The sequence below is a fragment of the Diabrotica virgifera genome, chromosome 7, assembly GCF_917563875.1.
Source record: "Diabrotica virgifera virgifera chromosome 7, PGI_DIABVI_V3a".
NCBI lineage: Eukaryota > Metazoa > Arthropoda > Insecta > Coleoptera > Chrysomelidae > Diabrotica > Diabrotica virgifera.
Genome location: NC_065449.1, coordinates 84,446,174 through 84,471,708, shown reverse-complemented (window position 1 = coordinate 84,471,708; position 25,535 = coordinate 84,446,174). Strand labels below are relative to the sequence as shown.

At 32.5% G+C, this 25,535-nt stretch overlaps 1 protein-coding gene across 1 annotated transcript in view; it reads right to left on the bottom strand.

Moving 5' to 3' along the window:
• Window positions 1-25,535, bottom strand: part of LOC114325757 (putative helicase mov-10-B.1) — a 181,567-nt gene that overhangs the window by 95,171 nt on the left and 60,861 nt on the right. The window contains exons 6-10 of the mRNA XM_050655359.1: window positions 22,770-22,894; window positions 20,916-21,025; window positions 14,357-14,470; window positions 8,015-8,132; window positions 2,088-2,272 (exon numbers count right to left, since the gene is read on the bottom strand). Of these exons, the coding sequence (XP_050511316.1) occupies window positions 2,088-2,272; window positions 8,015-8,132; window positions 14,357-14,470; window positions 20,916-21,025; window positions 22,770-22,894 (652 nt within the window). The remainder of the gene's footprint in view (window positions 1-2,087; window positions 2,273-8,014; window positions 8,133-14,356; window positions 14,471-20,915; window positions 21,026-22,769; window positions 22,895-25,535) is intronic.

Below are 25,535 nucleotides of genomic sequence, written 5' to 3'. Positions count from 1 at the left end.
CAAAGTGATTCTAAAAAATACCTACCGCCTAAATATTTCGTGTTGGTATCATGTGACGTCACGGGCTATGACGCGGATGACGTGCAACGGTAAGTAAATTAGATGGAGTATAGGTAATGCAGTCCTTATGAGAGTTTTTAGCGCGGTGATGCCGAATTTATCAAAAATAATTTGTAATCGAACATTAGAGAGATTAAATGAATCGGTGAGTGAAAGAATAATATAAAGGCCAAAAATGACATTTTGAACTGAGATAGCAAAATACGTTTAATAGGTTAACGCATCACTGGGCAAAAGAACAGTATAAACACAACTCTCTGTGATTCAATATCGACAGGGCAATTTGGTAGATGAATGAAAGAACCGTATACGTGCAACGCTTATACTGTTCTTTCGCTGCTTAGAACTGTTCTTTCACTCAATGGCATTACGTCGTCGCGCGCCACTTGTAATCAGGATTCATTTAGTGATTGACAGTCAAACGTGAACAATCTTGAATTCCATGCATTGTTAATAAATATTTCTAAACAAAACCAATCAATGTAGTTTCAGAATTGTGTTTTTTTTTGTAATTGAGTGAAACAACAGTACATGTACACGATACATTTTTACAAATATCTTTTTTCTGGAGTTTGTTTTAATAAATTTTATTTGGCCACTTATAGACAAGGCGGAAACGGCGGGTTCGTTGGGAAAAATATTCCCATGAGATATTTTTGCATAATCACATTCGTGAGACATCCCAGAATAAGGTTCAAGAAGTCGCCCACGAGAAAAGTGGGCCAATTTTTTTTAACAATTTTTTTTTAACCAAATTGCAAAAATCAATATTTTGGCCCGGACTAATTTTTTTTTTGGGTTTTTTGGACCATTCTGGACAAAAAAGGTCTCCTATAATTTTTCTCTAAAGTTGATCTTTTTCGAGTTATAAGCAAGTTAAAATTTGAAAAACGCGAAAATGGCCATTTTTAAGGCTTAATAACTCGATCAAAAATTATTATTTTGAAAGTCAGGAAGTGACTAAAACAAAGTTTAAAGTCGCCGTTACATGATCCTGAAGAAATCTGTGTCATTAATTTACTACTAAGCTGTTATTTTTAATTAATAACAATGAGTGGTTGTATCGTATTGACGCTGCTGTAAATGTGAATGCGAGTAAGATGCACTATTGGACTGCTGGAAAAGCTTCTCTCTCGCACTCAGCATTTACAGCCCCGCACACGTGCATGGCGCTTATTATTATTACTTAAAAATAACAGCTTAGTAATAAAATAATGACAAAAATTTCTTCAGGATCTTGTAGGGGGGGCTTCAAACTTTGATTTAGTCATATATTGACTTTCATAATAATAACTTTGAACCAAGTTATTAAGCCTTGAAAATCGCCATTTTTCGTTTTTTTCAATTTTAAATTGCTTATAAGTCGAAAACGATCAACTTTAGAGAAAAATTATAAGAGACCTTTTTTGTTCAGAATGGTCCAAAAAATTAAAGAAAAAATTGTTCGGGCACAAAATATTGATTCTTGCAATTTGATTAAAAAAAATTGTTAAAAAAAAATTGGCCCATTTTTCACTTGGGCGACTTCTTGAACCTTATTCTGGGATGTCTCACGAATGTGATTATGCAAAAAAATCTCATGGGAATATTTTTCCCTTCGAACCCGCCGTTTTCGCCTTGTCTATTAATAAATAAGCACAAAAGCTACAACTTTACAATGTATGAAAATATCAAAAAACCACTAGATTTTTGTTTAAATGTTTTTTAATTTTCTTAAAATGACAGTTTTTCAATAAAAATTCAAATTAAAATTGTTTTAGAAAGGAAATCTACAATTTTAGGACTCGTATGCGTTTAAGTTTATTTGATATACTACAGTTATTACACATATGAATCCTAAAATTGTAGATTGACTTTCTAAAACAGTTTAATTTAATCTCTCTAATGTTCGATTACAAATTATTTTTGATAAAATCGGCATCACCGCTCTAAAAACTTCATAAGGACTGTATTGCCTATGTTCCTTATACTGTAAAGTCAAGGTGGGACGGACTATAGATATTATATATAAGAATCTTGATACTCACTCTCTATCCACGTTCCCAATTTCTACAGTCGAATCAGCAACTCTTCTTATGATTCCCGTGTAACCAGTATGGTCAATGTGAGCACGAATCTGTACCATATCTCCAACAATTAGCGAAGGACGTTTCTCAGCTAAACCTGGCACCTCTAGTTGTAATAGCTCATTATCCAATAAGTCTAAAGACACCTGTAATCAAATCATAGTGGTAACGACTTTATTTATTATTTGCTTTTCGTGTTAAGTGAATCAATATATTTATTACTATTTTTGAATACTCTACATTTTAGTTAAGTTCGGTAACGCAATATACAGGGTGATTGATTAGTAGGGTAAAGCTCAATAGCTCCGCTATTAGTAATAGATAGCAATAAAAGTTAATAACAAAAATTTTAGCCACCTTTGAGCTTCACATTACAAAATTAGTTAGAATGTTACAGGGTGTTCGATAACACAGTGGCAGACCAAACTTATGTTTTTTTAAATGGTACATCCTATATTTTATTTTAAATTCGAAATCCTGTTAACTTCTCCTTCACAAAAATATAAAGGTTTGTTATGTTATACAGGGTATTTACAAAGTTATAACCAATTTTATATGAAAATCGTAACAAGTTCAACTCCCTGTATAAATAAAAATAAGCAAAACAACAATGGTTTATTAATGCCATATTTTTTAACGTATTGTCAAAATTTTCAAGAATGGTCGATATTGCTAATTTTCTTTATATCAAATACTGGGTGAGTCAAAACGCAAGTACATTATTTTCTCAGTAATTTTAAATGGAACACCCTGTATTTTATATCACTATTGAAAAGTACCATTACCGTACTTTAATTTTTAGATAACATTCCCTATGTCTAAATTTATTATTTTTCGAGATATTTTCATTTTCCAATGGACCAGTAGCGTGGCCACCCAAATCATCAGAATTTAATAAACTGGACTGATTTTTTTGGGGTTACGTTAATAATGAAGTTTATAAAATACCTCCAACAACAAGGGAAGAGATGAAAAATAGAATACAAAGTGTATTTCGATGTGTTAATTTACAAATGCTCCGTAGAGTAAGTAGCTCATTCAATGATCGTTTTTAGGCGTAAATAAATGTGTTAGGAGATAATTTTGAACACCTTATGTAATTAAATATTAAAAATATTTTATTAAAAGTAGCTTCTAATTTTTTCAAACATGTTTTGTTGCAAAATGTATTACTGATAAATTATGTTTCGTTCTTTATTTGTTACATTGTTACATTTACATACAAAAGTAGTGTTTAATTGTCTTCACAAAAACTTGTATTTTGTGTTTGTGTGTTTTTTTGTAAAATTTATTACTAATTTTCTTTGTTTATTTGTTGCATTTACATAAAAAGATAGTTTTTAATTGTTTCAAAAATGTTGCATGTAGTGGTTGTGTTTTTGTTTGTAAAATGTATTACTAATAAATAATTTTTATTTCTTTATTTGCTACAGTGTTACATTGATTAACGGATTGATAATCGGTAATCTTCAATTGTCAATTCAGTCATGGCTTACTGAAAATTTAGATAAATTTAAAAACCTAAAATAATTTACTCTGAAAAATGAAAATATCTCGAAAATTAATAAATTTGGGCATAGGGAATGTTATATAAAAATTAAAGTACGTTAATGTTACTTTTCAATAATGATATAAAATACAGGGTGTTCCATTTAACATTACTGAGAAAATAATGTACTTGCGTTTTGACTCACCCTGTATTTGATATAAAGAAAATTAGCAATATCAATAATTCTTAAAAATTTTGACAACAAATAAAAAAATATGGCATTAATAAACCATTGCTGTTGTGCTTATTTTTATTTATACAGGGAGTTGAACTTGTTACGATTTTCATACAAAATTGGTTATAACTTTGTAAATACCCTGTATAACATTACAAACCTTTATATTTTTGTGATGGAGAAGTTAACAGGATTTCGAATATAAAATAAAATATAGGGTGTTCCATTTAAAAAAACTTAAGTTAGGTCTGCCACTGTGTTATCGAACACCCTGTAACACTCTAACTAATTTTGTAATGTGAAGCTCAAAGGTGGCTAAAATTTTTGTTATTAACTTTTATTGCTATCTATTACTATAGCGGAGCTATTGAGCTTTACCCTACTAATCAATCACCCTGTATAAAAAACATTACATATTAGATTTTGTAACGACGTCGCCGTCAGCTCTTCGCTGACAGTCAAGTCGCGTCGACGTCAATCAGCGGCCCACCACTACCATCGATGCACGCTGGAGATGAAACACCGCCAAAAATATAAAACGCCGTAAAGCCAGACAGAGAACCGAGTTCGATCCGGAATACTGATCTGGTAAGAGCTACTACTCCGGGTCTTTTGAGTATTGACCGAAAGCCACCGTCCTTTTAGTCGTTCCCAGGTTTTGGGGTATTGACCAAATATGGTTCGTCTTTTTTCGACCAAATTTACCAAATATGATTTTTATTGTACATATTATGTACATTATTGTATTTGTATTTTTCAACCATTTCTATCAGTACATCTTCCATTATTATGTATGTTTGTTTATACAGTACGTAAATCGTTCTGATGGACATAGGGATTATACATTGAGATCATTGTGGCAACTGCGCTAATCTGTGTTAGTTGAAACTTCTGTTCGAGTACGAGTATCTGGTGCAATAGAGCTGTTAGAACGAATATAATGAGTGATTTTGAATGCAAGGCAGTCCATAAATAAATCAAAAACAAAGATTTTGACTGTTAAATTATTAATTTTACTTTAATTTTTAAAATATCTTTTATTTAAAAATTAATTTCCAAATTAAACAGATTCAGTTTTCCCATTAGGTCAAAAATAGTTCTACTACAATGGTATATTTTGACGTTTATTTGTGTCACCCGAAATTAATTGTCAATTTTGAGGTTAATGCCCCTTAATGCTAACAACTATTATTGTCATTGAAAGAGCGAAGTTGCCACAATTATCTTAATATAATACAATGTATGTATTTATGTATCTAAATATATACAATGTATGTTCCCTATGTCCAGCTGAACGATTTACGCACTGTATATTAGTTTTCTTTGTTATTATTATATATAGTCTTTTTTATATTAATTTTTAATCAATAATTTTCGCAGAAACTGCTTGTCTTGTTGAATAGTAGTTGGAGTTGTCCAACAGAGCTTTTTATAATTACGGTGTCACCTGCTTATATTATGTTGTAAATAGTTCTTCCGTTAAATAATTATTCCTTCACTTGATTTGGACGTGATGACGTCTTCGATGATTTTTTTTAAATGGGAATAGGGGTCGTTTGTTAGCTCATTTCAAGTTATTTAATTCTCTATTAAGTAATATAAACATTAACATCATTATTTATACAGGGTGGTCAAAAATAATAATTTTTGAATTTAATTAACTGCAGCAAAAAGAAGAATATATGTAATTTATTTAACTCAAAATACGTTTTACTGCTATCAGAAAAGAGAAAAAATGTTTATTTCGCAAATAAACATTGCTTTTCGCTTAAATTAAATGTTCAAACTGCTAAGAGGCATGTGGGTGGCTGTTTGACATTTAATTTAAGCGAAAAGCATTGTTTATTTATGAAATAAACATTTTTTTATATTTTCTGGCACTGGTAAAATGTATTTTAAGTTAAATAAATTACCTTAGTTATATTAATTTTGGCCACCCTGAATAGAGAATTAAATCGCCTTTCAAATGAGCTACCACACGACCCCTATTCCCATTTGAAAAAACCATCGATGACGTCATCACGCCCAAATCGATGACGTCACTATTATGGGATATACGTCAAAAAATCAAAATTTAAAAATAAAAATCGACCTATCAGAGCTTTAACTCTGAAAATAATTAAGTCATGAGATAATAGACCGTTTCCACACTTTATGAATGTTACATTAATGTTATGTACATTAAATAGTAGTGGAAACATAATAGTGAATCATCTCAGATAAGCAGACGATACAATACTCCTTGCGGACAGGAGAGAAGGGCTACAAATTTTGCTTGATCGCACTGCGCAGTACTGCGAGGGGTATTAAATGACCCTGAACACAAAAAAAAACAAAAATCATGATTGTCAGTAAGAACACGATTGAAGACAAAACAATCTACGTTAAAGAAAAAGCTTTAGAGAAAGTATCCAGATAAAGTTATTTGGAATTTGAGCTAAATGAACAATTTATATTTATATATCCATACTATTGTGTATCATTTTATCAAAGATAGAATAAAAACTTTAGTTTTTTTAACATAACGCGGGCACATAAATTTGATACACCCTGTATATTGATTTGTAACTATTTATTAGAAGTTAGCTTTACGCAGTGGGTTTATCCTTAATGAGTTTTTCCCTGAAGAATTAAAGACATTTGTAAATACAGTGAAGTGAAAAGACAATTTATTTCGGATTATAATTTTAAAAAGATTGTTTTGTTACGGGAAAGGCAAATCCACAGGTAATTGTAATTATTAGTTTTTAGAAAAATAAGGTAGAGAAATTTGGAATTTTAAGTCCTTTTGTTTAAGCCCAAGAATATTTGTAGAATTCCCGAAAAGTAATTATGATGAGTAGAAGTATTAGTTGAAAGAATGCATGGGTTTTGTCGAATGAAAAAAGAGAAATGTTTCTGATTGGCTTGGCAATTTGGAATGGGGAGAGAGAAGTTTGAATGTTCAGACAGTTTGGAAAAGGAGATTATTATGTGACCGGCATCCGATAAGAGCAGTCAAAAGTTTTCGTGAGTAGTTCAGAAGCAAGTACTAGTGGTTGTTTGATAGTGAAGAATAGCTGAAAAGTGGAACGAGAGACAAATCAAATTGAGAAGAAATACCTCTTTGATTCTGTAAAGTCCAAGAGGGTAAGTTACAAGAACTATAGTTATTAAAATTATTTGTGACACCAAGTAAAAAAGATACTTGGGTCTCAGGAGATTATTATTGTGGGAAAGAGAGAAGAGAGTTTTGGAGTTTATTGAACGAGTACTGGTCAAAAGAGGCTTGGCTCGTGTTTTGGAGAGATACTTGCTGGTATGCTGCTGGATTGGTGCTGAGAACGGAGAGGGCTTTGATTGGTAGCCTAACATAATCAACAAGGAGGAGCTGTTTGGGTCAAGAGGAGACATCATTGTGTGTGCATCAAAAAGGTCAGTCAATAACTTATGTGATAGATTTTCTTTATGATCAGAAGTTAATTTCTTTTTGCGTAAAAGCATATGAATTAAGATTCCAACATTTCAAAAATTTAATAGGAAGTATAAGTAGTTTTGCGAATGCCTAAATTTGTTTGTTTAGCTTGTTTTATTAATGGTATCAAGAACAAAGCGATAAATATTTGTTTGAATTAGATTAATTTATATGGTAAAAGTTTCATTTGGACAGTTATGCCCACAGGATTTAATTGATAAATTTTCAGAGCATTGCTTTTGATAATAAAGGTATTTGTATGTGCTTATTTATGGTATTTCTATTTATTTCCTTTTCATATTTTATCCCGATAAGGATCAACTAAGAGATACTGAAGCCACGAGAAAAGATAAGTATAACCTAAGATAATTTAGTTATTTTTTTATGACAAAATGGCACCATGAGATTTTTCTTAATTTTTTTATGTATGATTTGCGACAATTGAATAATTAATTAAATAATTACTAATTAATATAAAAGTAAGAGAAAGCAGATTATAACAATAAATAAAATTATTAAAAAAAAAATTAAACGGACACTTTATGCGGAACGATTACTGTCCGTTCAAGGAAGAGGTCACAGTTCACTGTATTTGCAAATTTTGTTGTCCCCTTGGTAATAACTCGCAGTAGTTATGCGCAATTATTTTAGTCAAAAAAAAATTACATACGAATGAGATTTCAAGAAAAAATAATTAAATTGTTACTTACATTTTCCATATTGTATTGCTGAATACCAAGTGTTTGTCCGATTTCTTCAATCCAAAGGACATTATGCCAAAAATTTTTGAAATTATCTCTAGTGACTTCTCCTGGTTCCATTTGTCTCCTAAATATTCGAAAATATTTGTAAATAATAAAAAAAGAGCCAATTTAAAAAATTAAAAAAAGTGAATCACCAGAATATCAGTACCTCTACAAGTTTCAGTACCTCTACAATCAGCACCTCTACAAGTTTGTAGACTCTTAAGGGGATAGGCGCAAAATGTCGGCTACAATTTTTTTCGAATCCTGAGAAAACTAATAAGTACTTTTGAAAAATTTAAACGCAGAATGAAAGATTACGTTATTACCGATGGCCGAAAGTCCCTGAAAAATTCTATATTGTTTATAATGTATATAAGTTTATAATGTATAAGACTTTCTGCCCCCGGTAATAATGTCACTTGGGTGTTAGGTTAACGATTAGGTAGTGCATGGGGTACAGAAAAACGTTACGGTGGGCTACATGCGAAGGTGGGGCGGGGGAGGGTAAAAACCTCTACTTGAACGTCTCCTTGTATTCAAATAAAAATTTATAATTTTTAAAAATTACACCAAATATTGATATATTTTCCTAAAATTATTTATATTGTTGACTCTACATACAGTGCTTCCTAACGGGCACATTTCGAACCCGAAAATAATTTCTATAAATTTGTCTTAGTTGGTTGAGTAATCATGAAATTATCAATCTGTGACAAGGAGAGGCTGTTTTGGTGTGCCGACTATAGTTATACAGGGTGTAACAAAAATACAGGTCATAAATTTAATCACAGATTCTGGGACCAAAAATAGTTCGATTGAGAGTAACTTACCTTAGTACAAATGTGCACATAAAAAAAGTTACAGCCCTTTGAAGTTACAAAATGAGAATATATTTTTTCCAATATATCGAAAACTGTTAGAGATCTTTTATTGAAAATAAATATGTGGCATTCTTATGGTAGTAGTATCTTAAGAAAACATTATAGTGAAATTTGGACACCCCATAAAAATTATATGGGGGTTTTGTTCCTTTAAACCCCCCAAACTTTTGTGTACGTTCCAATTTAATTATTATTGTAGTACCATTAGTTAAACACACTATTTTAAAAACTTTTTTGCCTCTTAGTACTTTTTCGAAAAGTCAGTTTTTATCGAGATATTTTGAATATTTGTCAAATCCACCACATATTTGTATATGGCTAAGTACGATTATCGAGACTTGGTAATAATATAAAAATTTATTTATGATTTACATTTTTAGGCAGTCGTCGCTGGGCCATCGAGGTGTAAACATCGTTAAAGCGCTCCGAAAAACCGGTGATTAAGAATTCTAATTATCTTATCAACAACAATAAAAAAAAACCCATTAGCAATAAGTGAGAAAAACAAAACAATATGTTCCCTTCGGGGAATCTTATTGGGTTCAGAAATGGACAACCAGTTTATCAACAACAAAACATACAGAGTGATCCAATAAATTTACAAATACCACAAGCAACCAATAACCAACTACAGTGGCAGCCAACAATGATGAAGCAACCAGAAAATGCAATGAACATGAATATGCCAACTATGCAACAACAGTATCATACAACTCCTATACAGACAGTAAATACCAACCAGTTCAGCTCTCAACCAGTTCAGCAGCAAATGCCGACATCAAGTAAAAATAGTGCAAATATCGAAGACAGAGAAACTCACTATATGACATCAACCAGTGAAGATGAAGAAGAAAATCAGACAAACAGTAAAAACGCTTGGCAAGTCATGGGAAGCAATAAAAGAAAGAAAATACATAACAACAAACCAAATCCAAGCGAAATTGAAACAGGTAACCGATTCCAACCGCTGTCGAAAGAAACAGAAGAAAATATTGGAAACGTCGAAACCAACAAAATACCAAAACCTCCACCAATATTTGTACACGGGGTACAGGATTTCAAAGAGATGACAAAGCAATTAGAGGAAATAGCCAAAAAAGAAGAATACCAGACAAAAAGTTTAATAAACAACGTTGTCAAAATAAATTGTGAAACACCAGAAATATACCGAAAATTGGTTAAGGAGTTCAAGGAAAAAAATATATACCATCACACGTACCAACTAAAAGAAGAACGAGCCTACAGAATCGTGATCAGATACTTACATCACTCAACCAATACTGATGACATAAAAAGTGAGCTATCTCAGTTAGGGCACAAAGTGAGAAACATAGTTAATGTAAAACAACAAAAAACCAAAGAACCACTTAATCTCTTCTTTGTAGATTTAGAACCCGCGCAAAACAACAAAGATGTCTATAATATAACAGGCCTACAGAACAGAGTAGTACACACAGAACCTCCACGAACTCAAAAAAACAGTATAATACAGTGCATGAGATGCCAACAATATGGACATTCCAAATCATATTGTAATAAACCATACGTCTGTGTAAAATGCGGAGGCTCACACAATACCACCACGTGCAAAAAGTCAAAGGAGACGCCAGCCATATGTGCGTTATGCAATGGAGGCCACCCAGCCAATTACAAGGGATGTGATCACTATAAGAAACTTACCAAAGGAAGCAATAAAAACAATGGAGAGCATCAAAACCCATCAGCAATCTACACAAATGATATATACACAAGAAACACACAACAACTATCCAATCCACTGCCCCAGGGCATGAGCTATGCTGAAGTAACTAAACGCAACCAAACAGAAGATACAACCACTGTGTTAAACAAGTTTTTGGAAGAATTCAAGAATCTATTCAACCAACTAATCCAACAAAATAGCATGGTCCTCAACATGCTTACCATGCTTATGAACAAAATGAAATAAATGGCTAAGTTTCTTCGAATAGCCCAATGGAATGCCAACGGCCTTCCAAGCCATACAGAAGAAGTGAAAATATTTCTAGACATAAATAAAATTGACATATTTTTAATTAGTGAAACACACTTCACAAACAGAACTTATTTTAACATACCTAAATATAAACTATATCATACTGAGCATCCTGACGGCACAGCCCACGGAGGTACAGCAATACTCATCAAAGAAAATATTAAACATCATGAACTACTGAAGTACAAAGAAGAACACATACAAGCAACGACAGTAAGCGTTGAAGCACTTCCATATAATGTCAACGTAACAGCTGTGTACTGCCCTCCTCGCCATAATCTAAAACGAGAACACTATGAAGAATTTTTCCAAACTTTAGGACCAAAATTCATTGCTGGGGGAGATTACAACAGCAAGCATACCTTGTGGGGGTCACGACTTATAACAACAAAAGGCAGAGAACTGGCACATGTTATACAAAATAAGAATTACTCATTTATCTCAACGGGAACACCAACATACTGGCCGACCGATCCCAACAAAAAACCAGATTTATTGGACTTCTTCATAACAAACGGTATCGGTATAACTTATACAGATATAACACCAAGCTATGACCTAACTACTGACCATAGCCCAATAATAGCAACGGTAAGTACAACAGTTATCACTAAAAAACCAAAACTCCACCTGCACAACAATAAAACAAACTGGGACACTTACCGACAAATAATTCACGATACTATCGAAATAACAACGAGGCTGAAAAAACCGGAAGAAATAGAAGAGGACTATAACAAATTTATAAACATACTACAGTATGCAGCTAAATCAGCTACCCCACAAAGTAGTCCCAACAGAAACATAAGTAATATACCTTTAGAAATAAAAAAACTGGTAGCTGAAAAAAGAAAGGCCAGATCTGCATGGCAACGAACACACACACCAGACAGCAGAACAAGATACAATCGCATCAGCAACAAATTAAAATCAAAGCTGCAAGAAGTCAAAAATGAGTCATTTACGAATTATATCACCAATCTTTCAAGACAAGACAACTCTATATGGAAGCCCATAAAAAGTAAGAGAAAGCCAATAACAGCATTACCTCCAATACGTAAAAATTCAACACCACCAGGACCATGGGCAAAAAGTGATAAAGAAAAGGCTGACCTATTTGCCGAGTATTTAGCAGAAGTTTTTACTCCACTAAATGACGACCAAGTACCAGAAGCGAACCAAATATTAGAAGAACCACTACAGATACAGGACCGAATAAAACTATTTACTCCAAAAGAAATTAGAGACGTAATTGCCACCCTAAACCCAAAGAAGGCACCAGGCGAAGATCTGATAACCGCAAAAATGTTAAAAGAAATACCCAAAAAGGGCATAGTTAAACTACTGCACATATTCAATGCAATACTTAGATGTGACTACTGGCCCAAAGCACTCAAAATTGGACAAATAATTATGATACCAAAGCCTGGCAAAAACCCTCTAGATGTCTCATCATATAGGCCTATCAGCTTATTACCAACAATCTCCAAGTTGCTTGAAAGACTTATCCTAAACAGAATAAATGCAGAAATAAATCCACAAAATTGGATCCCAGATCATCAGTTCGGATTTCGACAAAGCCATTCAACGATACAACAATGCCATCGCATAGTCAACGCCATTAACCAGTCACTTGAAAATCAGCAGTACTGCACAGCAGCCTTTATAGACATCAGTCAGGCTTTTGACAAAGTCTGGCATCCAGGCTTGTTATGCAAAATAAAAAGAATTCTTCCAGCAAGTTACTACAACCTACTGAGAGCCTACCTACACGAACGGCAGTTTAAAGTAAAAGTTAATGAAGAAGTCTCGGAATACAAGCCTATTCACTCTGGCGTACCTCAAGGGAGCATACTAGGACCATTATTGTACATACTATATACATATGACTTGCCTACAAATGATAAAACAACCATCGGGACATTTGCAGACGACACTGCTATTTTTGCCAAGCATGACGATCCTATTGCAGCAACACAAAATCTCCAAGAGCATCTAAACTCACTTGAAATATGGCTGAAGAAGTGGAAGTTTAAGGTAAACGAAACAAAATCACCCCATATAACATTCACTCTCCGGACTGGAACCTGCCCACCAGTAACCATCAATCAAATAAAAATACCACAAAGTAATCAAGTCAAATATCTAGGGCTACACTTTGACAATAAACTCAACTGGAAACACCATATAACAAAGAAAAGAATGCAACTTGACCTAAAAACCAAAGAACTTTACTGGCTCATTGGAAGAAATTCCCATCTTTCAATAGAAAACAAATTGCTAATATATAAAGCAGTGATAAAGCCAATCTGGACTTATGGCATTGAACTGTGGGGCTGTGCTAGCAAATCCAATACTGTGATTATCCAGAGAGCGCAATCCAAGATACTTCGAGCAATAGTTAATGCACCATGGTATGTATCAAACCAAACTCTACACACAGATCTAAAAATTCCATATGTAACCGAAGTCATCCGAGAAAACAACAGAAAACACCACAACAAACTAGAAGACCATCCTAATCCACTACTTCATCCACTACTGCAACCTGTCCACAATAGAAGACTAAGAAGAAGCTGGCCCTCCGACCTAAGAGGTAACTGAGGAAACATCGCTGGATGTTTACCTCTCCACGTCACCACATTTACAATAATTTAATTTAATGTAAGACCAACAAATTGACTTATAGATGTTTGTTTTATATCTGATTGTCAATAAAGGGAGATAATAAAAAAAAAAAACATTTTTAGGTATATTTTGAACCATATTAAAAAAGAAGTAACATCTCGATAAAAAGTGCCTTCTCGAAAAAATACAAAGAGGCAAAAAAGTTTTAAAAACACTGTGTTTAACTAATGGTACCGCAGTTAAAGGTCAATTGGAACATACACAAACATTTGGGGGGTTTAAAGGAACAAAGCCCCCATAAAATTTTTATGTAAACATATTAAAAAAGAAGCCGCAACTCGATAAAAACTGCCCTGTCAAAAAAATACTAAGGGGCAAAAAAGTTTTAGAAATATTGAGTTTAACTAATGGTACCACAATAATAATTTAATTGGAACGTACACAAAAGTTTGGGGGGGTTTAAGGGAACAAAACCGCCATAAAATTTTTATGGGGTGCACAAATTTCACTATAATTTTTTTTAAGATTTTCCTGCCATAAGAATGCGACATGTCCATTTTCAATAAAAAAATCTCTAATGGTTTTCGATATATTCGAAAAAATCGATTTTTATTTTGTAACTTCAAAGGGCTGTAACTTTATTTATGTGCATATTTGTATTAAGGTAAATTAGGTTCATTCGAACTATTTTTGGTCTCAGAATATGTGATTTAATTTATGACCTGTATTTTCGTTACACCCTGTATAATATTTAATACTGATTTATAAATATACCATACTTACTGTAATTCTCTTAAACGGTAAAAATCTTCTCCCCTCATTTCTGGAAATTCTTGTAAACCGAAAAAATAAAATCGTTTTGAAGCCTCTGGAATTGGATATCTGTTGGAGTAATTCCTATAAATAAAAATAGTAGCTATAAATCAAACCAAATCAAAATTTATATTAAAACTAGAATATGATATCCTGATTCGTGAACATAAGAAAATTAACTTCAAATAGTCTAGTAGCAACATAGGGGGTAACATTTTAGGTTTTTTGGTCACCCAAATATGGTTCGTTTAATTGTTATTAACAAATTATAGTAAAATTAGGTATTTTTCAGGAATTATTAGAAGCCCTGTAAATAAATTGATAGTGTTAAGGTCTTCTCTGGTGTATTTTTGGTCGCTGAATCGAATGCGACTAGTCTCGATTACTCAAAATGTGTTCCTATTTTGTTATTAACAAAATAATTGTTGATTCGCCGAAAAGCTCGAAATAATGCGCCATCTACAGCAACTATATATTGCCACTAGTCGTGATAGCTTAAACCAAGTTCCGACTTTGTTATTAATAAATTATTGAAAATAACGGTTTATAGTACGTTTACTCATGGTTTTCTCTAAATTTTAAAAAACCACTTGGATTGACATGAAATTTGGCATCCACGTAGCTTACATGTCAAACAAAACAAGTGATATTGTGCCGATGTGTGCTTTTACCCTGGGGGTGAGGTTCACCCCTTTTTATGGGATGAAAAAAGAAACCTTTAAAACAAGTCCGGAAGTAGATAAACTGATTAATTCTATGCAGTTGTTCTATACAGTTTTGTTCTATTCTTGTTCTCATGATCATTTTTCAGTGCGTCACAGTTTTTCGATTTCTCTCTAATGCATTAAGTTAGATGAGACGGAAAAAGCGGTAGCTCCGTGATTAAACACAAAAATAATGCAGCATTACAATGGTTATACACATAAGATGTCTATTCCTAACCTACGTTTGATTCGTTGATATTTAGAATGCGCGTTTTTTCTAGCCAATCAAATACACGTATTACGAACATTTGACGAAAACTTCGTCCATTTTGGCCATTTTTTAGAAGTGTCAAAGAGTCAAGTGACGGTTATTATTCAGGTCAGTATTTTGTGTACCTGTCATTTTGAAATTTCGAATTCGACTTCCCTTGTGTTTCATAACGTTTTTGTGCATTATATTGTGTTTTGGTTTAGAATTTAGTTCGTTAAAAGTTAGTTTTGTATTTTGGTTTAGAATTTAGTTCGTTAGAATAAATATATTCTAATACTCCAAGTCATTTTGCAAGAAAAAGATCCATAGTAAGGAGACGTAACTCATGGCTGAAGAACCTTAGGAACTGGTTTGGATGTAATAACAATGAATTATTTAGAACCACGGTCTCAGAAATAAAGATCGCTCTGATGACTGCCAACTTTTGAAGCGGAGACAGCACCTAGAGAAGAAGATAAAAACACAGTTTATGGATAGTTTTGTGTCATTTTTTAATGTTTCCATATTTATAAATTTAATTAACAATATTGTTTACTTTTTAATTTTATTCCCCTTTATAAAAAATACCTACATGTTAACATATTGTGTAAAAATCAAATCTACTAAATTACTAATTAGTTTAATTCCACAAGCTTTTCACCTATGGCTAAGTATGATTCTGGCATCTGTCAGATTCGTCAATAATTACATGAAATAAGTCTCGACACACCCAATACAGTATATGTCGTCATAATTAATGACGCACTGAAAAATGATCATGAGAACAAGAATATACAGTAACTTTTGTTCTATACAGTTGTTTCACCAAGTCAATACTTTTCGAGTTATTTGCGAGTGAATATGTTCATTTTTCAACAAAAAAATCACGTTTTTGGTGGTTTTATAAACACTTTCGAACTGATGAAACTTACAGATCATAAAAATACAACATAAGTAAAGCAACTTGTGAAGCGGTGACGATTAATTTCCTTTGAGATGCTAATTAGAGGGTGATTTTCCCGTTTTTTTTATCAAAAAAAAAGGGACAACTTTATTATGAGCGTAACTTACCTATTTTTGATACTAGATACTTTTTCAAAAAACAAGAATAAAGTTTTTTTTTAAGCTTTAAAAAAGTTGTAATGAGTTTTCCTCAAAAATGCTTCATTTTTTGGTTATTTTATGTTGAAATATTCGATTTGGAATTTGACGAATATGACCCTGTTGTTCATTAGCTACAACTCCGCTTCTACTGGGTCTACAGACCTCACACATACACCTTTGTTTTTACTTTTTTATAGTTTAATTTTTGATAAGAAAATTTTTTTTGAATAAATATTTTACTTTTTTAAGATAAAGGCAGTTTTTGTTAATATTTGATTCAGAGTTGGACCACCATCTCCATATAGCTATTTCAGCATCCTCATGCATCCTCAGTGAAGCTATGCAGTCACAACTCTGAAAGAAATATCAACAATCTGCCTATTTAAGGGAAACCATCGCGATACAATGATTCCACCTTTTGAGACGCAATCTAGCGACATCTCTCGTATTACGAGGAAAACAACGAAAAGCCCTAGATACAAAGTTTACTACTTTTTAAACAATTAGAATAATTGAAATAAAAATATAATAAACAATATTTTAAATCTAAGACTTTTCGTTAATAAACTGCTTTCTGGCTGCATCCTGTATCTCCGGCTTTTACAATATATAATCACAGAGACGACGAAAATAGGAGAAAGCAAATAGAGGACACTTAGGCCACGCATTTACCTATTATTGTTATTAATTAAAACTGTTAAACATCACCCGGACTTTTATTACGATTGTCTTTAACGAATCCTACATACATATGTTAAGAGGTATACATGAAAAATGTGTTGAATATAACATACCAATTTACAAGTTGTATATGGATTTCAAACAGGCGTTTGATGGAGTAGATCGGCAGAAGGTGTTAAAGCAACATTATACCCAATAAGTATACAAATGACTTTGGAGGGAGGGCTCCAAAGCTATGGTGAGAATAGATATGACAGAGAAGTGACTTGGTAGTCAACGTTGGCCTAAGATGGTTGTTTAAGTTTCCTGGTAGGGTTTCACCATGTTCCCGGAGGTTATATCTTTTAACATCGGCGTTTAGCCTGTTCAATATTACTATGACATAATGTAGATTTAATTATAAATTCAACCATTGTTTGGTTATGGGGCTATTTAGCAAGTATTCGAATTTACTGATGATGGACTGATAGGTTCGAAAACGTTCTGAATTGGACACATTTTATTCAATCCATTGGGATTTTTAAATTTTTAATAAATATACCAATTACATAGAAGTGGTTTTTACTTCATGTTATAGTTGTTTTAACTATATGGTATACAGCCAACCTAGGGAACTTCCCTTTTTAGTTTATTATACATTTTTGTAATCAGCATTTCAAAAACTTTTAAATGAGGTGTCGCATGGTGTACTTTACTATTTAAAAAGTTGAAGTTATGCCTGTCACCTGAAGAGCGATCGCGTTAAGTACGAAACATTGATGCTATAATGATTATTTTAAAAATCGACATGTCCGAGCGTGTTGCTTATGTGCTAAAATTAAATAAGTTAATAAGGGGGGTAACACTTATTCCAGCGCACTGTATACAGGGTGTTTGGTAAAGAATGAGCCATAGCTTAACCTCAGGTTCCTGAGGTTAAAATAGGCCGATTTAAGCTAACTTACCTCAGTACAAAGTTTATAATAACCGAGATACAGGGTGTCAAAGTTAAACTTTTTTTTATTTATTATTGAATATTTCCTAACAGGCATGAGATATCAACACGAAATTTGGTATGTGAGGGTTTTTCGGGACGAGAAAACTAACTTCCCTACCAAAAGTTATGTGTTGCCCAGAGGGCGCCACATACGCCCTTCAGCACTCATTTAATACGTTCAATTTTTTTTATCCGTCACTCCGTATAATTTTGACATTAAAATTTTTATTCCCCTATTAGTTTTACTTAAAAAAGGTATACCTCTTTCATCTCCCTAAACTCAACCGTTTACGAGATAAACGCATTTTAAATCTGCGATGCAACATAATTTTTAGTAATATCATTGTAGTTACACCAGAAAAATAACTATAAAATTATCCAAAAATGTATCGCAAATTTCTTCAAATGGAATTTGCGATGTAATGACATAAATTTGAGAACTGGCACAATTATTATGGTTTTAAGTTATTTTTCGGGTGTAACTACAATGATATTATGCTAAAAATGATGGTGTATCGCAGATTTAAAATGCGTTTATCTCGAAAACGGTTGAATTTAGGGATATGAAAGAAGTATACCTTTTTTAAGTAAAACTAATAGGAGAATAAAAATTTTAATGTCAAAATTATACAGAGTGAGTGATAAAAAAAATTGAACGTAATAAATGAGTGCTGAAAGGCGTATGTGGCGCCCTCTGGGCAATACATAATTTTTGGTAGGAAATTTAGTTTTCTCGATCCAAAAAAACCCCACATACCAAAGCGCCTAGCCGAGTAAGATGATGAAAAGTGCCCCCAACTCGAATCGAATTACATATAGGTCACCGTTTAGCATATATAGTCAAACTAACTTTCTGAAATTTTTAGCCCCCTAGGTGGTCATGTAACCCACCTAGAGCCTAATTAGGGTTTTTATGTTTTATCTCAACCGCATCGAGAACTAGCGAAAAACTTGTAGATAAAAAAGTTGTAAGCTTTAAAAAGTTCTGTCCGAAATTTTGATATTTTTTTAATTTATGGCGGGAAGTTTTAATTTTTTAAAATTGGTGAAACACGCACCTTTAAGACCGCATTTTTTCGGATTTTTTTTTTCGTTTTTTGATACAATTTTATACATATTTTTCAAAAAAGGTAACACCGTCACTAGAATAGGTAAAAAACTGAAAAATAATTGGGGTTTGCTAAATAAAAATTTTTTGTAATGCCATCCATTTTCAATATACAGGACGTTGAAGAAAACAAAACTACTTTTGCCGAAACTACTGGCAACACTGTAATAAAATTTGGCGAGTTTTAAGAGGTAGTTATTGTGCATTTTTTGACATACAATTAAGAATTTTATATTTATCATTGGCGCGCATAAGGATAATGATCTGAACTTTTTAAAGAAAAAAGATAGCACGCCACTGACAAATTTCAAATTAACAATCGTTTTTGAATTCCTCGTTCAATTTGTGACAAAAAATCTATCTTTCTATTTCAACCGTTCAACTGAACGGTTTACTGTTTGACAGTTATTCTGATTTAAATCAAATTATGTAGTTTGATTTTTGTGGAAGAAAATATTAAAATATAACAAAACAGTAAGAAAACAATATATTAGATGAAAATTGGTAGAACTTTTGTTGGTAATCAAATTAAGCATGTAAATCAAAGCATTACATACCTACTAGATAAATAAATCTACGCCTAAAAATCATAATTTAAAAATAAAAATCGGACCTAATTTCGGATTTCTCTCTAAAATCCCCATTCTTGAGAAAATAAATTTATTCCAACCTAATCCAAATGTATAATTACAATATGATTATAATAAAAACTACTTACCAAATTAGAATGATTCCTTGTCCAAAATATTCCAAAAGTCCAAAAATATATATGAAAACTATTTAAAAAGGCAGTATAAGTATTAACTAACTTTTGTTTGTTGTTTCTTTTCACACAAATTTCAAAACGCAACAACCATAAATAATCAAACCACAGCTTTGCCACAGCCGACATATTGAATAATTTTTGACATGTCATTTGAACATCCAATCAGAACAAAGTTATAATGCGCATGGGCCGGGATCGTAGGTTTTAACATATAAAAATTCACCCTCATATCGAGCGTAAAGAAGTATAACTTCGAAAAAACCGAAAAAATGCGGTTTTTTTATTTTTAAAGGTTCGTTTCACCAATTTTAAACATTTGAAAAAATTCATGGTGAAACATTATGTTAAAATACACATTATATATTTTTTTCGTGAAAACGAATGTCTTAGTTATTTTTTATACTCATTTAAAATTTTAAAATCGTTCTAAAATTTAAACTTCCCGCCAAAAATTAAAAAAAAAAAAATTTCGGACAGAACTTTTAAAAGCTTACAACTTTTTTATTTAAAGTTTTTCGCTAGTTCTCGATGCGGCTGAGATAAAAAATAAAAACATAAAAACCCTAATTAGGCTCTAGGTGGGTCACATGACCATCTAGGGGGCTAAAAATTTCAGAAAGTTAGTTTCACTATATATGCTAAACGGTGACCTATATGGAATTCGAATCGAGTTGGGGGCACTTTTCATCATCTTACCCGGCTAAGCCCTTTCATGTTGTTATCTCATACCTGTCAGGAAATATTAAATAATAAATAAAAAAAAGTTTTAACTTTGACACCCTGTATCTCGGTTATTATAAACTTTGTACTAAGGTAAGTTAGCTTAAATCGGCCTATTTTAACCTCAGGAACCTGAGGTTAAGCTATGGCCCATTCTTTACCAAACGCCCTGTATATAATTACAATTACTAAATACTACAATTACTAAACTAATACTTACATTCTACCTGTAGGTGGGAGTATAAGCTGTACGTCCCGCCATGGATTTCCAGTAAATGGACTCGCCATGTATTGCTCATTTTCTTCAATGGTCTCTTCCAATGAGATATTCTTAAAAATAAATCATTTTTCATTACATTTCACGCTATTGTAGGAAGTCTAATAAACAACCATATTAAACATTCATACCTTCTTTAAACCAAAATTCGAATATGTACTAAGCTATTTTATTTTTTTTTTGTAATCTGAATAAAAGTAAGTATTCTTTTGTAACCTAATAGTTACAAGAAAAACTCTGCTACCATTCTGCAACACACAGAATAATCAAAATTTGATGTACCATACATACGGCATAAAACATCCACCCTCAGATCTTTTCAGCCAAAGCATGGCTGTTGTCTACATCAACATGGCCAAGTATGTCAACCTCACTTTTGATAACACATACGCTCCTTATCAACTGCGGTTATACACTCTTTAAACACCAGTTTTCTTATTAAATCTTTGTGTCAACTTTAGTCGCTTATCTTCATCGACTATAATAGGTTTGTTCGTAGAACGATCAACAACCGTTGCCAACCATCAGACGCATGCGGGTTCGTAGTCTACGAACTCAAACTGTTAACTGCGCATGCGTCTGTTGGTTGGCAACGGTTGCTGATCGTTTGGATGGTACTACGAACAAACCTATTGATAACAGAATTTAGCAATTCAATTAAAATATTATGATACGAAGTTTACGACTAATGTCAACTTTTTGTTAATATTATTTTACCCTTGGGGATTACAAAATCTGACCACGGTTATTTTTTTTTTGTTCGGTTAACACGTTACCTGCGGGAACAGTTTTTAAATAACTTCCTATTTGACAGAACGAGGTCTTAAAGACCTCGTCATAAAACTTTTTATTTGGCGGATAAATTTTTTTAAATCTTTCCCACCTAACATGTTTATTTTTGAACCATTTTTAATGTTATTGGTACCGTTTGAATCCTTATAGAGTAAAACAAATTATAAAACAAATGCACGAAGTTGATTTGACCCCTTACCTCCATGAAGTACGGTTTTTACCCATTTGACAACTACGAGGTCGAATAAGCCTCGTGTTTTCACGGCGTCACCACCTAATTGTCTTAACGGCATCCATGTATAGAAGTTTAATGAAAACTACATCATCACAACAATACAATGTTTAAACAAACATCCCAGAATAATAAATTATAAGAAAGTTATTTTAAAATGTCCTTCAGTTGTTTTTAAATAAACTAATTTTGAAGTCAAAACATTAAGGGGTTAATAATAATAATTCTTTCACACTAAAAAGCCTACTAATCCACGTTAATCTCACAAAAATGTCGCCAAAAGCTAAAAAAAATAACAGTAAAAAAAATAACTAGTCAACAGAAGACGGTGTGCTGATAGTGGCCAAAAATGAACAATACATAATTCATGAATTTCACTTTTTTTTAAATGTTTGTATTTTTGAGTTTTATTTCAATAAAATCTTATAAAATTTTCATGGAACTTATTTATGAATTTTTTATTACTATCTAGGAACTGTGAGAAAGGAATACAGTTTTTCAATGAAAAATATTCAGTTTTCATTTATTATAACAAAACAATTTTCAAAAATACATAACAACCTCTTCGGGGTCATATATGCCCCGACCCGCCAGATGAGAAAGTTTCTGACGAGGTCTATCAGACCTCGTACCGCCATAAGTGAAGTCTTATAAAAATGTATTCCGCCATATACGAAGAACTTTGACGGGGCCAAATAGACCTCGTCCCGCAGGTAACATGTTAATTTGATCATGTTTAATTTGGCTTATTATCACATAGTATGTATACTTACAATTGATCGAATGATGGAGAAAGTTTGTTGATTGTTTGTCTGGAAATTGAAACAAACTGGAATGTTGTACCCTCCAACAATTGACTTGTCCGGAGAAAATCTAACCATAACTTGATGATTTGTATCTAAAAACAACAAATATTATATGTTTATACATATTATATCAACATTTAAAAAAATTTGAAACCTTATTTTTTCTTATTTAACCCATTTACGGACACGACTGCATATACAGACACTTACATAGGGAAATGACTGTGCATATGCAGTTGTGTCCACGAATGGGTTAAATTGTATTTTAAATACTAAATTATTTTCATTACTGTACTTATAATTATAGCTGAAGATATCACAATATCTAACTATCTATTGTTTTAACCTATTTTGAAAAAATGTGAAAACCTTGATTGGGTTAAAAAAAAGTAATAGATATTGATGGTGAATACATAAGTCACATGCGTTTTGAAGATGATATTGTTATTACAGCCGAGAGTTCAAATGAAGCTTACAAAATGATGGAAAAACAGAGCACCGAAGAAATTTTTAGTGAAATCCGGAAGCTTTTCACAAAAAATATATACAGAGAGAGTCTGTAATTTGGAATAAATTCAATATCTCAAATACAGTGGAACCTTTATAACTCGGATTAATCGGGACCGCGGCCGATCCGGGTTATTGAAAATCCGGGTTAGCCGGAGAATATGGTAAAAATTAATAAAATACGGTATACTTACAGATAAACTCCGTTAGAATTGAAATAACATGATGAAATATATATATATATATATATATATATATATATATATATATATAAATATGCACAGTACCTACACATCTAAATTACTAAAAACACGCAAACACAAACCTAAGCAAACGGAAGCGAACAATACAATACTGTATTCATACAGTCACAATCGGAACGATGTTTTGTTATTATGTATTAAGAACAGTGAAAACTACGACCATTGATTAAAAAATAATTTTTTAAATAGTCTTTCTTAAACAATGCTAACACAGTTTGAAATAAAAAATAAAGGAATACTACAGACAGGTGCCTGTTGTTTCTGCCGGCTTGTGCCATGAGTCATTTTTACTATCGTATAGTTCAAATTACACAAATACACATTATCTCTCAAATATTATATTACATACATACATTGTTATTGTTGAAATGTTTATCTGATAATTAACTATTTTGATGGGAAATAAGCCACAATTAAATTGAAAAAATAATTTTATTAACATTTCGACGCCCAGACGGTTGTCATTGTCAAAATACAAAATATGTACTGAAAATCAAAATATTTATCTGATGAAAATCGGTCCGGATTAGCCGGACTTCCGGGTTATCGGGGGCCGACTTATCGGGGTTCCACTGTACTAACTGTTTTTTTTAAATGCTCAGACCCGTCGATTGGTCTTTTAAATTGTCCTTTTTGACATACAATAATAATGTATACAGGGTGTCCCAATTTAGAGATATGACGTCATCGTTGATTTTCTTAAATGGCAACACTGTCATTTTGATAACTATTTTGATAGGGTGTGTAAAGTTATACACAACTTCAAAATATCAAATTTTTATTCTCTACCACAGGGCTTCCCAAACTTATTCGTACTGTGACGCCCTTGGAACTGCAATTTTTTTTGCGACGCCCCTCAACCCTATCCACAATAATACCAATTTTAGTACTAGCCTAGTAACAGGTTATAGTTATAACAATAACACTATTTGAACATTTATAATTTTTATTAGAAATTAAGATATTTATTTATGTAACTGGCTGATTAATGTGAGGGATGTGCTCGCTTTTTTGAGCACAGCCTAGGAAACAAAGGCTCCAGTGTGGAAATTGCCACTCTTATTTCTTTTTCTAAGTTTATGTTTGACCTGTACTTGTTTTTAATTACTGCAACTGCAGAAAAGCCCGTTTCGCACAAGTACGAAGTCGCAAATGGTAATAAAATCTTTAACGCAGCAGTGCTGATGGCCTGATATTCATGAGAAACTAAGCCCCAAAAACAGTTTGTACTTGTCCTATTGAAGCTTTAGGCTGGAATCACAGGACAATTCGGTTAGTTGTTCTTCTTCTCCTGTTGAAAGAGTCGATGGTGTGGATGACTGGAAAGGGTTTCTGACCCTGCTTTGGGAAATTATTTCTCATATTTGGGAAATTGCTTCAGATCTTTGGGAAAATATTTCTCAAAGTGTTCGCTCAATGATAAAATGTGTTGTGTAAACATATATATTTTAAAGAGATATCGAGGATTTCTATCGATTTTTCTTGTAGAATACCTTGTAAAGCAGGGAAACAATCAATTTTTTGATCTTCTAATTTTCTCTTTCATAAGAGCAACTTCTGAAACCCAGTATGTAATTTTATCTGCCAATTGCAGGATATCCAGTTCTCCATACTCTCCGGATCCGGATATCGCTCGGCCACCATCCCACTCGACTTCAGTATTGCCAATGTCCGGATAATTATCCGATTTTTGGATAATTTCATGGACCATCTGATAATTTTCGGATTGCGCATTTTTTTGAATAATTTCGGATAATTCAAGGGTCTATCGACTTGATGTTGTATTTTTTATTTCATTTATTTATTAATACATATCTTTAAAATCAAATAAATATATTTTCTGTATTAAAAGTCTGCGCTGACAGGCGACGCCCCTGGAACAAGGCCGCGACGCCCCAGGGCGTCGCGACGCACAGTTTGGGAAGCCCTGCTCTACCATTTACAAGATAATAGAAAATAACAA